The sequence below is a fragment of the Balaenoptera musculus genome, chromosome 16, assembly GCF_009873245.2.
Source record: "Balaenoptera musculus isolate JJ_BM4_2016_0621 chromosome 16, mBalMus1.pri.v3, whole genome shotgun sequence".
Taxonomy (NCBI): Eukaryota; Metazoa; Chordata; class Mammalia; order Artiodactyla; family Balaenopteridae; genus Balaenoptera; species Balaenoptera musculus.
In genome coordinates, this window is record NC_045800.1 from 82,972,212 (window position 1) to 82,986,125 (window position 13,914).

The 13,914-nt window shown below is 45.4% G+C and overlaps 1 protein-coding gene across 8 annotated transcripts in view; it reads right to left on the reverse strand.

Annotated features, from left to right (window-relative positions):
• DISC1 (DISC1 scaffold protein) overlaps window positions 1-12,921 on the reverse strand; it is a 353,386-nt gene extending 340,465 nt beyond the window's left edge. For all 8 annotated transcript variants that reach the window (XR_005016896.1, XR_005016897.1, XR_005016895.1 and 5 more), the window contains exon 1: window positions 12,724-12,921. Coding sequence is in view for 5 of the 8 variants with exons in the window: in XM_036829396.1 (XP_036685291.1) it covers window positions 12,724-12,781 (58 nt within the window). In the remaining 3 variants the exon portion in view is untranslated. The remainder of the gene's footprint in view (window positions 1-12,723) is intronic.
• Between the last annotated feature and the right edge of the window lie 993 nt (window positions 12,922-13,914).

The window sequence follows — 13,914 nt, forward strand, 5'->3', positions numbered from 1 at the left end:
ACTTACCCACATTAATGATGAGTCATTGATCACAATTTAAAAGAAATCTGCCAGGTACCTCTGCACTTCCATTAAAAGGTGCATTGGTCGATGTTTCAGAAATTCACAGTACATCTTGATACGTGATGAACATCCCGGGGTAGAGGCTCTGGAGGGGCAGGGGCAGTGCCAAAGGTCAGCTTGGGGTGCTGCAGTCCCCACATGCTTCCTGGGTCCTCTAAAGCCACTCCAAACTAAAATCATCAGGGCGTGCTTTGATATGGGCAGCTGACATTTTTCTCTTATGCAATGTGTGAATGGCAGAGCCTTTAGAAATTTTCACCACTTGTATTGATCTTGAACATGCAGTGTGTTCAAGAGCGTGTTTGCATGTAAAAGCAACTTTAAGACACGTGCCCTACCCTGCCTTTCCTAAACCAGCTGCTGCCTGAGCCTCCCATGACACATTTCAGGAGCCACCACCGGTTGGGAAGCAATTCCCATGTGCGATGGTGGCCCAATTACAATGTTAGTTTAAACCCATGCAATTCGGTAAGTCTCTATTCCTACTACGGGTCTAACGCAGATGATAAGAAGATAAATAAGACAAGAAATTCAGCCCAGACTAATGCAAAGGCATATCCAAAAGAGTGTGTTTCTCTCCACTCAATTTCTGGTTGACTCACCCCTTCCTGGCTCTGTAATGATGAATAATTATTCATTGTATTGGGAAAGGCAGTCTCCTAATTTGGATAGGATATTGTTTTTTTAAAAGGGTCTTATGCTCCTTAAAAAGCAGAATACAATTTTAAAAGCAGAGTCAATATAAATGTACCCCAAGATCAGCCTAAGGTAAATAACCCCTTTGGGATATCTCATTTTTATTTTCACTGAGCCCTACTCCACCTCAGCAAACTGGGAAAAACAGGAGTAATATCGATACCTTTCCTTATATATCACTTTACGCTTTCCAAAAAAGTTTCAAAAACATTCCAGTATTTATTGGAATGAATGTACTTAGATAATCCCAAATCCTAAAGTCAAGAAAATATAACAGTTGGATTAATATGACAGAATTTGTCCATTTTTCCGTTCAAATGACTATTTGAGTCAAGTAGAGGAGGACACACAAAAGCTGCCCTGTTGGGAAATAGTTCAGAACTCTTCCTACAATCCCCGAAGCCAATTAGGCAGCTGGGGAGAGGATGAGGTCATGAGTGTGGGATCAGCGTGAGACACTCCCCTTCCTTCCGCCCCCACCAGCTGTGAGCCTCCCAGCCGCTGGGAATGTGGGTGAAATTGACTAAATGGTAACACCACGGCCAGGAAATTAACACAGAGTGTCTGTAGATGGACTGATCTCTCCCTTCCTAGATGAAGAGCAGCACATTTTATATACAAGTGTGGAAATCAATACTTGCATAAATTATCTTCAAAATTGTTATACCCAGCAGTAAACATTGCAATCGATACATTCTAAATTAAAGGATTCCTTCTTTCTTCCTCCACTCACCTATCTATCCAAGTATTCACTGGGTACCTACTAGGTGCTGCTTACTTCTTGATAATGTTGGTGTATCCCAATTGCCAATCATTCTGATGAAACAGCATCCAGAAACTTCAAAAAATTTATTCTCTTTTTTCCCCTGGACCCTGGCTTCTCAAGGGTATGGACAACAGTCTACACATTTTTTTTAAATCTAAAGAGCCACCGCGGTATCCGGCAATGTGATTTGTGCATTTCAATAAACTTTTGAACTGAGATGAACTTCTGGAACTCTTGGTTGGTTTCGAAAGACATAAAAATAACAAGACGGGGTTAATCCACACACGGGATTGCTCAACCTAAAATATAATAAATCGTTTAATTCAACTCAGTCAGAGTGGGATAAACCAGGAATGTACTACATACATGAGGGGAAAGGCGATAAACCAGAGAGCTTCCTTGAGCTGAAGGGGTTTACACTGGAGTTGGGAAGGCAGGTTAAATACACAACAAACTGTAACAGAAGAAGTGGAAAAGAGTAGATTATGGCAGAGGACCAGAGAAGGCTGGAAAGTATTACTGGCAAGATGTGTAGAGACTGGGGGCAAAGAGGACAGATTCCATCATGTTCTTGGTGGACAGAATAAAGTGTGCAGTCAAAGGGCCAGAGTATCCATTTTAGGGATTTAGTGGCCTGTTTACGGAAGGCCTGGAAAGGAATGCTGAGAATTTGGTCGCAGGACAATAATGAGTTTGCACGGGGGGAACAGTGACCTAATCAGGTCTCTGCTTTAGGAAGATTATCCTGGCAGCAGCATGCAGGCCCGTCTGGCAGGAGGTACTGAGCAGAGAAATACTGACACAATCAAGTGTCAGGACTGGGAAGACACAGGAAGCACTGAGATGCCTTTGGAAGAAGCGTCCTATTAGTGGCTGCGAAAATCTGAGGGTTGCCTTAAATCACCCGGAAAGAGTACCAGGCTTCGTTAGATCTCCCCTTTCAACTGGATGGTCCTCCTGGACGATCTGATACATCTTTAAACACCCTGCTGGGTACACCACAGTGCCGTGCATACAGTAGGTGCCAAATAAATGTTCCTGAACGGATAAATACAACGGAATGAATAAATGGATAAATTAGTGTCTCTTCCACGAGGGAATTCTATAACCAGACAGAGGAAAACAAAAGCATTGATAAGAGTCAAGCGAATTGGAGGCCCCAGATCTACTATTTGAATTGAATGCAGAGTATCTATACCCAAGGTCAGCTGTCTCACATTTCACTATGCCCGGCTCGTGGCTATAATGAAAGCATCAAGGAAATATTAATAAATTGTACAGAGTTGAGACCTTCCAAGTTCTCATCACCAGAAAAAAAAAAAAACTTTGTAATTTTGTAAGGTGAAGAATGTTAACAAGACTTATTGTGGTTCTTTGAGAAGATAAACAAAATTGATAAACCATTAGCCAGGCTCATCAAGAGAAAAAGGGAGAAGACTCAGATCAATAGAATTAGAAATGAAAAAGGAGAAGTAACCACTGACACTGCAGAAATACAAAAGATCATGAGAGATTACTACAAGCAACTCTATGCCAATAAAATGGACAACCTGGAAGAAATGGACAGATTCTTAGAAATGCACAAACTGCCAAGACTGAACCAGGAAGAAATAGAAAATATGAACAGACCAATCACAAGCACTGAAATTGAAACTGTGATTAAAAACCTTCCAACAAACAAAAGCCCAGGACCAGATGGCTTCACAGGTGAATTCTATCAAACATTTAGAGAAGAGCTAACACCTATCCTTCTCAAACTCTTCCAAAATATTGCAGAGGGAGGAACACTCCCAAACTCATTCTATGAGGCCACCATCACCCTGATACCAAAACCAGACAAAGATGTCACAAAGAAAGAAAACTACAGGCCAATATCACTGATGAACATAGATGCAAAACTCCTCAACAAAATACTAGCAAACAGAATCCAACAGCACATTAAAAGGATCATACACCATGATCAAGTGGGGTTTATCCCAGGAATGCAAGGATTCTTCAATATACGCAAATCAATCAATGTGATACACCATATTAACAAATTGAAGGAGAAAAACCATATGATCATCTCAATAGATGCAGAGAAAGCTTTCGACAAAATTCAACACCCATTTATGATAAAAGCCCTGCAGAAAGTAGGCATAGAGGGAACTTTCCTCAACATAATAAAAGCCACATATGACAAACCCACAGCCAACATTGTCCTCAATGGTGAAAAACTGAAACCATTTCCACTAAGATCAGGAACAAGACAAGGTTGCCCACTCTCACCACTATTATTCAACATAGTTTTGGAAGTGTTAGCCACAGCAATCAGAGAAGACAAAGAAATAAAAGGAATCCAAATCGGAAAAGAAGAAGTAAAGCTGTCACTATTTGCAGATGACATGATACTATACATAGAGAATCCTAAAGATGCTACCAGAAAACTCCTAGAGCTAATCAATGAATTTGGTAAAGTAGCAGGATACAAAATTAATGCACAGAAATCTCTTGCATTTCTATACACTAATGATGAAAAATCTGAAAGTGAAATTAAGAAAACACTCCCATTTACCATTGCAACAAAAAGAATAAAATATCTAGGAATAAACCTACCTAAGGAGACAAAAGACCTGTATGCAGAAAATTATAAGACACTGATGAAAGAAATTAAAGATGATACAAATAGATGGAGAGATATACCATGTTCCTGGATTGGAAGAATCAACATTGTGAAAATGACTCTACTACCCAAAGCAATCTACAGATTCAATGCAATCCCTATCAAACTACCACTGGCATTTTTCACAGAACTAGAACAAAAAATTTCACAATTTGTATGGAAACACAAAAGACCCCGAATAGCCAAAGCAATCTTGAGAACGAAAAATGGAGCTGGGGGAATCAGGCTCCCTGACTTCAGACTATATTACAAAGCTTCAGTAATCAAGACAGTTTGGTACTGGCACAAAAACAGAAATATAGATCAATGGAACAGGATAGAAAGCCCAGAGATAAACCCACACACATATGGTCACCTTATCTTTGATAAAGGGGGCAAGCATATACAGTGGAGAAAAGACAGCCTCTTCAATAAGTGGTGCTGGGAAAATTGGACAGGTACATGTAAAAGTATGAAATTAGAACACTCCCTGACACCATGCACAAAAATAAACTCAAAATGGATTAAAGACCTAAGTGTAAGGGCAGACACTATCAAACTCTTAGAGGAAAACATAGGCAGAACACTCTATGACATACATCACAGCAAGATTCTTTTTGACCCAGCTCCCAGAGAAATGGAAATAAGAACACAAATAAACAAATGGGACCTAATGAAACTTAAAAGCTTTTGCACAGCAAAGGAAACCATAAACAAGACCAAAAGACAACCATCAGAATGGGAGAAAATATTGGCAAATGAAGCAACTGACAAAGGATTAATCTCCAAGATTTACAAGCAGCTCATGCAGCTCAATAACAAAAAAACGAACAACCCAATCCAAAAATGGGCAGAAGACCTAAATAGACATTTCTCCAAAGAAGATATACAGATGGCCTACAGACACATGAAAGAATGCTCAACATCATTAATCATTAGAGAAATGCAAATCAAAACTACAATGAGATATCATCTCACACCGGTCAGAATGGCCATCATCAAAAAATCTAGAAACAATAAATGCTGGAGAGGGTGTGGAGGAAAGGGAACACTCTTGCACTGTTGGTGGGAATGTAAATTGATACAGCCACTATGGAGAACAGTATGGAGGTTCCTTAAAAAACTACAAATAGAACTACCATACGACCCAGCAATCCCAATACTGGGCATATACCCTGAGAAAACCATAGGTCAAAAAGAGTCATGTACCAAAATGTTCATTGCAGCTCTATTTACAATAGCCAGGACATGGAAGCAACCTAAATGTCCATCGACAGATGAATGGATAAAGAAGATGTGGCACATATATACAATGGAATATTACTCAGCCATAAAAAGAAATGAAATGGAGGTATTTGTAATGAGGTGGATGGAGTTAGAGTCTGTCATACAGAGTGAAGTAAGTCAGAAAGAGAAAAACAAATACAGTATGCTAACACCACATATATACGGAATCCAAGGGAAAAAAAAAAAAAAAAAAAGGCCATGAAGAACCTAGTGGCAAGACGGGAATAAAGACACAGACCTACTAGAGAATGGACTTGAGGATATGGGGAGGGGGTGGGGTGAGATGTGACAGGGTAAGAGAGTGTCATGGACATATATACACTACCAAATGTAAAATAGATAACTAGTGGGAAGCAGCCGCATAGCACAGGGAGATCAGCTCGGTGCTTTGTGACCACCTAGAAGGGTGGGATGGGGAGGGTGGGAGGGAGGGAGATGCAAGAGGGAAGAGAAATGGGAACATATTGTATATGTATAACTGATTCACTTTGTTATAAAGCAGAAGCTAACACACCATTGTAAGGCAATTATACTTCAATAAAGATGTTTAAAAAAAAAAAAAAAGACTTATTGTGATCATTGCACAATGTATACAAATACCGAATCATTATGTCCTGCACCTGAAACTAATATAATGTTAGTGTCAATTACACCCTAATTAAAAAAAAGAATTGTACTGAGATACACAAATTTTTTTTCAGCAGAGGATCTGTAATCACAAAACAGCTTTCACAAGTCTATGTTTCCAGTGTATTAGAAACAGAGCCCCATTTATCTCTCTCTTTACTCTTTTTCTTATTCGACCGCTGTGAAATTGTCCTCCTTTGCCTATCAGTATTTTAGTAAGATGAGATATGCTTTCATTTATAAATGCAAAACACATACATTCTCCTGTGTCAAAAATAAAGCCTAATAATTATGCCAAATCATCTTATCAATCGACTTGCAAATTAAGAGACGACAGGTATGAAAAAGAAAAGTTTGGTTGCATGTCACAAAACCAAATTTAAAGTCAGGTTCTACATTCAAGACAATTCACTCTTTAAATTTAGATATTTCGCCTTTCAACCTGTGAAAGCAGTTAGTCTCCACGCAGGGCCAACTGTCAAATGCACATTTCTATTCCTGGTCGATGTGTTTGCCTGGGAGAACATGATCATGTTAATCATTAATATCAATCCTAGATACAGGTAACCCTGGGGAGTTAAAATACCGACCTCATTCAGGCAGCTGAGTGCAGGGAACGGGGCTGAGCCTCTTGAAATGGAACCAACTGGGTCGGCGGGGGGGGGGGGAGGAGGCAAAACGTGAAACCCCACAGAGCAGAGAATAGGAAATTTACACAGTCGCCCGAGTCCTGGACAATCCCAATCCTCCAGGACAAAAGTCACAAAATCCGAGAGAGGGAGGGGTTCCCACACATAGTCCACTGCAGCCTCTGTCCCACGTGCAGACCCCCCCCCCATACGGTCACCACAGAATCAGCCAACACTAACTTAAATGCTTCCAGTGGCAAAAAGCTGGCCACTTTTCCAGATGGGTTATTCTATACATGGACAACATTTTAGCAAGTTTTTCCTCTAAGTTGAAAAGTGATGCCCTACTCATGTGTGGTTCTGTTTCTAATTCTGGGCCAAGAAGGCCCTCTAAGGGCTTCCCTGGTGGCGCAGTGGTTGAGAATCTGCCTGCCAATGCAGGGGACACGGGTTCGAGCCCTGGTCTGGGAAGATCCCACATGCCGCGGAGCAACTGGGCCCGTGAGCCACAACTACTGAGCCTGCGCGTCTGGAGCCTGTGCTCCGCAACAAGAGAGGCCGCGATAATGAGAGGCCTGCGCACCGCGATGAAGAGTGGCCCCCACTCGCCGCAACTGGAGAAAGCCCTCGCACAGAAACGAAGACCCAACACAGCCATAAATTAATTAATTAACTAATTTTAAAAAAAAAGAAGGCCCTCTAAATGTTGCATGAATGACTAATGAGTTAATGAACACATGGATTCTTACAGATCAGTGACAATGTGAAAAAAGTAACCGTTCAGAATTTTAAGTGTTTAAGAGCCATGATAGCTCAAAAATAAATAAATAAATAAGGAGTTGGTTTCAACTCATTTAATATTTCTTAAGTAGAGGGGAATTATGCAGAACTACGGAGCGAAGCATGCTTATGGAAACAGCTCCAAGGAAGAGAAGAGGACCCAGATCCTAATACCCTCTGCTGTTCTCACCCATTTTCCACACCTATAAACTGAGCAGGCCAGATCCCCTGATCTCTACTGTCACTCACAACCATCAGGTCTCTGATGTGACTTATCCCCGCAGACAGCTGTGCCACACCTCCAGGAGCTTCCTGTCTTAACTGCATGCCTCTGAGAGTTCAAAGCCATCTGCAAATAAAGGGTAAAAGTCCTACCATGGCAGGCAAATGCAGGGGTTGAACAGGTAGAATTATATCCATGTATTTTCAGGATGAACTGCAAGGCAACATGGTTGGGAAATTAACCTGAAGTTGACTGAAAATGAGAATCTAGGGCTATTTACTTCAATTACCTCATTTGAGATCAGGCCCCCTACACCTATGGTTACCATTATAAGGTCCAAATATATATTTCTCAGCAACTGCACTTGGTAAATGCACTTGTTCGTGCCTCGCCGGCCAGAACTCAACAGATCTGACCACCTGATCATTTGAAGCTTCTTCCAGCAATAAATTCTGTGATTCTGTTTATAACACCCGAAGACCAAGAAGCGACCCTAGTGATCTCAGGAAGCCTAGCTCTACCATCCATTTCTGAGCCATGACAGGAGGCAAGTAGCCAAAAGGAAGGAGGGCCGGATAAAAGGAAGCAGACAGGGGCTTCCCTGGTGGCACAGTGGTTGAGAATCTGCCTGTCAATGCAGGGGACACGGGTTCGAGCCCTGGTCTGGGAAGATCCCACATGCCGCGGAGCAACTAGGCCCGTGAGCCGCAATTACTGAGCCTGCGCGTCTGGAGCCTGTGCTCCGCAACAAGAGAGGCCGCGATAGTGAGAGGCCCGCGCACCGCGATGAAGAGTGGTCCCCGCTTGCCACAACTAGAGAAAGCCCTCGCACAGAAACGAAGACCCAACACAGCCATAAATAAATAAAAATAAATAAATTTAAAAAAAAAAAAGTTAAGTCTTTAAAAAAAAAAAAAAAAAAGGAAGCAGACAGAAAACCGATGGTCATGTCAGCAGCTGAGCACACCATGTGGGCCCCTGACTGCCTTCCAAAGCCAAAGAGAAATACCATGTCACTCACCGGTCAGCCACAGTTCTCCTCTCCCGCTACCACTTGGTATGAAAAACTGGGAAGCTGATGGTGAAGTCTGTGCTCAAAGAAGCAGCTGGTAAACTCTGATTTCAAGAGAAAATGGATTCAGAATGGTCAAAGCATCTGTGGCAAGTATTTTTTAAATTGCATGATTGTTGCACAAAAGATACTTGCTAAGGAATTTTCACCACAGTCATTAAAATCGAAAACAACAAGAGAAGATTCCCAAGGGCTAAAAGGCTTACATTACTAAATGGTGCTGGCTGGAAAAGTGGCACAGCTGTGCCAGAGGGGACCCGCCCCAGCCCCAGGGTGGGTGCCCAGGGCATCTCTGGAAGCAGTGCTCTCTGCTGGCTTTGCATGAGAACCCGGCATATAAGCTGAATTAGTATCATCATTGTCAAAAAGATTATTCTAATTCTGGTCTAATGATCCTAATCTAAAAATTTTATACTCACGAAACTTTGTTCTGTGCTGGTCTTTAGATCTTATTATTTAAAGGTCACCCCTGTATCCTCTCTTCACTCTGAAGATCTTTCATCAAACTCTGACCAAAATCATCACAATAAAATTCAAACGTTAACAATTTAATCGCTAATCCTTCTTCGATCACAACTTTTTTTTAATAAATTTATTTATTTATTTATTTATTTATTTATTTTTGGCTGTGTTGGTTCTTCGTTTCTGTGCGAGGGCTTTCTCTAATTGCGGCAAGCGGGGGCCACTCTTCATCGCGGTGCGCGGGCCTCTCACTGTCGTGGCTTCTCTTGTTGCGGAGCACAGGCTCCAGACATGCAGGCTCAGTAATTGTGGCTCACAGGCCTAGTTGCTCCGCGGCATGTGGGATCTTCCCAGACCAGGGCTCGAACCCGTGTGCCCTGCATTGGCAGGCAGACTGTCAACCACTGCGCCACCAGGGAAGCCCCGATCACACTTTTAAGAATTTTTTTTAAAAGGAAAAGTTTTAATGAACCTAATAAATGTGGGCTTTTTTTTTCTAATGTCTTAATGTTTGAGCAATGAGCTACTGTTCTTTTTGTCATCTAATGAAACAATAATAGTTTGCATGCAGTTTTTTGGAAGTAGATATAAATTGATGAACATGGCACAGAAATGGCTTACAAGAAAACAGACACCAAACTATTGCTCTGCATTGCTGGGATTACGGTGGTTTTCAGTGTTCTTTTTCTTGTTTGTAGTTTTCTGTGCTTCCTGTAACGAGCATCCACTACTTTTGGAAAAAGAAAAAAGAATAAATGAGAAAAAAAAAGAATAAGAGAAACAATTGAATTAGGGATTGCTTCTGCAGCACAGAAACCTGGCATTCACAGACTTTGCCTGATGGTCCATTTCTGGGGGCATCTCAGGTGAACAGTGAGGTCCTTGCAGAAACGTCCTGGGTCCCAGCCCTCCCAGGTAACCATGACACCAAAAGCCTCAATCCCAGTTTACCCCTCTTGTGCCATCCTAAGGGTCCTGGCAAATTTATGTGTTAAAATAAAACATTCATGCAGACTCTATTTAGTCTTGAGATCTCTGATGAGTTCTTTCTTTTTCCTTTTTCTCAAAGTGTTGATTCAATACTCTATTTTTTAAGGGGATCTCTGATGAGTTCTTGTGATATGTTCTTTGAAGGTTTTAGTACGTTTTTTCTCTGCAAATTTTCACGGCTTATTTTTGCAAGAAGACAGCTTAAAATGGGATTTTTTTTTTTACATAGGGATGAAAACAATTAAGATTATTTCAAAGTCTCTTCTGCCAGGGTTAACAATTCACTCATATTTTGGAGTCTATAAATACGTAGGGTATATTATTATCAATTGTTCTAACACAGGTCTGCTCTGAACTACAGCTCGTCTGCATAACCTCAGTTTGGCCAGTGGTTGAGAACACAGCTGTGAGAGGCACCCACACCAGGGTTCTAATCCTAGCTGTACCCTCCACAGACACATGACCTTTGGAAAGAAGCAGGGTGACCCTGCATCTCAGCTTTGTACAGAGAGAGGATTATAAGTATCTACCTTACAACAGTCTGGGGCGGATTTCATCACAGCAATTCCTGATAGACTGCCTGCGACACCGTAAGCGGTAAAAAAAATTGCAGATGTTCTTATTCCTCTTGGTAGCAGTGACGTCTTACATTCGTGCAGTGACTCGCAGGCTTCAAGGAGCTCTCAGATCTTTTACCTCATTTGAGTCTCAGGCAGCTCTATCAGTCCAAAAAGCTACTGTCCCCATTTTATCTTTTTTTGTAAACAGATGACGAAACTGAGGCTCAAGATCACAGAGCTTAGAAAGCAGCTCCAGGCCTCTCTTTGCTCAGTGCCAGGTCTCAACTGACCCTCAAAAGACTTCATGTGCCATGCCTGAACTTAATAAGATTAAATTTCCTTTAAAAAAAACTCTGGGGCTTCTCTGGTGGCACAGTGGTTGAGAATCTGCCTGCCAATGCAGGGGACAAGGGTTCGAGCCCTGGTGTGGGAAGATCCCACATGCTGCGGAGCAACTGGGCCCGTGAGCCACAACTACTGAGCCTGCGCGTCTGGAGCCTGTGCTCCACTACAAGAGAGGTCTAGATAGTGAGAGGCCCGCGCACCGCGCTGAAGAGTGGCCCCCGCTCGCCGCAACTGGAGGAAGCCCTCGCACAGAAACGAAGACCCAACACAGCCATAAATAAATAAATTAATTAATTAATTAAAAAGCCAACGTTTAAAAAAAAAAAACTCTGCTATTCATACTTTAATCAAATCAAACTGGTTTTTCTACACCACTCCAAATTAATTAGGTTTTGCTAAGTGAAAAGAGCAACTAAGGTTATTATTTAGAGCTTACTGTGTATCTCAGCTCTGGGCTGGGGGTTCACGTCCACGGCCACATTTAAACCCATAGGGACCCTATGAGGTAGCACTGCCATTGCCCCCATCTCATAAATGGGGCAACTGAGGCACAACTAAGTCCAGGATTGAGATGCAGGCTGACTGCCTGATACCCCAGCTCTTAAGACTCCGGTATTGTCCAGATCGCATTTGCCCAACTGACCATACATTTCGCAAAGTGCTTTCACACACAGCAAGTCTATGGGAGCGGATTGGGGGGGTGGGAGTGGAGGAGGGAATGGGTTCGCAGTGCTCTTCTACATTCGAAGAACTCGAGGCTCAGAGATGTTAAAGGACTTGTCAGAGTTGCCCGGCCCTCTTCTGGCGCAGCAAGGACACACACTCCCGGACTCCAGACCTCATTCTCTTCCCAAAGTCTCAAATTCCTTTGCATGTATTTTAAAAGTGAGATGGTAGGAAACGTCCTGCCGTTCCTGACAAGCAGCTGTGCACTTAATGGCCTAAGTGTCAACCCTGAGCGTTGACAGCGTGACCCGTACTCGGGGCGGTGGAAGCGGAGGGGTCGCTCCGAGCCGGGCGTGGGCGTCACTACGGCCGAGGTAAACGGGAGGTGAAACTGCTCGCCGAGCAGCCACTTGGGGCGGGCGGTGCCAGCACCACGTTCCTCAACCCACCCCAACCTCCTCCCTCCAGGTCCCCGATGGGGTGGAAGCCGAGACTCGGCCCGGGGTCGGGACGCGGTCTCGGCAGCGGGCGCCCGGGCGTCCCCTGGCCCGCGGGTGCGGGCGCACGGCGACCCGAGGCTCGGACGGCGCAGTCCCCGGGCGCATCCAAACCCGAGCGCGCCCCGGCCGCCTTCCTCGGCCACCGGGACCCGCCCGGGCGGGTCCGACGGGCGCTGCTGCCAAAACTGCGGCTCCCGGGATCTCAGCACGGTCTTCGGGGAGGACCCGGCGCGACAACGACCCCAGCGCGGCGCGCTACGCGCCCTGCCTCAGTTTCCCTCACCTCCCAAGGATGCATAAACCCAAGATGTTAACAGCGGCGCAGCCCGGACCTGCACGATTTCCAGACGGAAGAGCGCACCCTCCCCGCCGGACCCCCGCCCCGACCCGCCGGGCGGCCGTGACAGCACCCCTACCTGCGCGGTGGCCCCCGCCGCCACCGGCCGGGGCGCCCTGGGGACCCCCGCCCAGCATGCGCCCCGCCGGCTCCTCCCGCTCTGCGTCCTCCGCCTCCAGCTCCGCGGCGGCCGGCGGGCTCCGTGCGCCCCGAGGCCCGCGGCGCGGGAAGCGAGCGGCCGCGCCGGACGGGAAGTGAGGAGGGGGCTGGCGAGGAAGGGGAGGCTCCTTCCTCCTCCCGGGCCGCGCGGGCCGTTTCCTCCCCAGCCTCGGCCCCGACACGCGCGCGCGCGCGCGCACACACACACACGCACACATACGCGCGCACAGACGCACACAAGCACGCACACACACACACGCACACAAGCACACGCAAGCGGCTGGGGCGGGCGGGGCCGGCGGGCCCACAGCCTGCGTCCCGGACCTCGGGAAGTTTGCTTTTCGCTCTCGCCCGTCTGCTGGACGAAAACGAGAGGGGAAGTGCGGTGGGGAGAACGGGTGCTCCGAGAAGGAGAAACTGGGAGGCCTTCCTGGGGCGGGGGACCGGGCGGGTCTACGAGGGTGCCTCGCAGACAAAAATTAGGGAAGTGACCAAAGGGTTGATGGAAGAGATGGAGGGGAGGAGAGGGCCGGGGGGGAGGAGAACGAGGGGAGACGACGGACCACACTGGGAAAGAGGGGGGCGAGCAGTTCAACAGGAAATGAGGATCCAACTATTTGAATCTTCTGGCAGCACTGGACTGGTCCCAGATGCCCCTCTCCACTTCGGGCAACCATCCCAGGACACAGCTGCGATCCGTGCCCAGCTCGACTCCCCTCCTCCTCGGTTCCTTCAAGGGGGCTGCTGGAGCATCCCTGACGCCGCACCTGTCAGACACGGTTCTTGCCCTTAAGGGGCTCCCCCCCCAGCGGGGAAGAGAAATATGTGCGTATGAAACTAAATAACAGCATGCAGTGGAATATGCCACGAGCCAGAGGTTTGGCACAAAACATTGCAGAAGTTGGGGGTAAGAGGGAGTGTCGTGAAGAAGGATCGGAAAGGCTCTCTGGAGGAAGGGAAAGGATCTTGCTAGAACTACAGGAGGGTCAAGGTCCTTCACGAGATAAGAACTGTGTCAGTGAAAACACCTGGATGTGCTTAGGAGTCGGAGAGTTGTGGGACGGAATGAATATGAGCGTGGATGTGAAGCATGTGGGAAGATGGTGGAAGG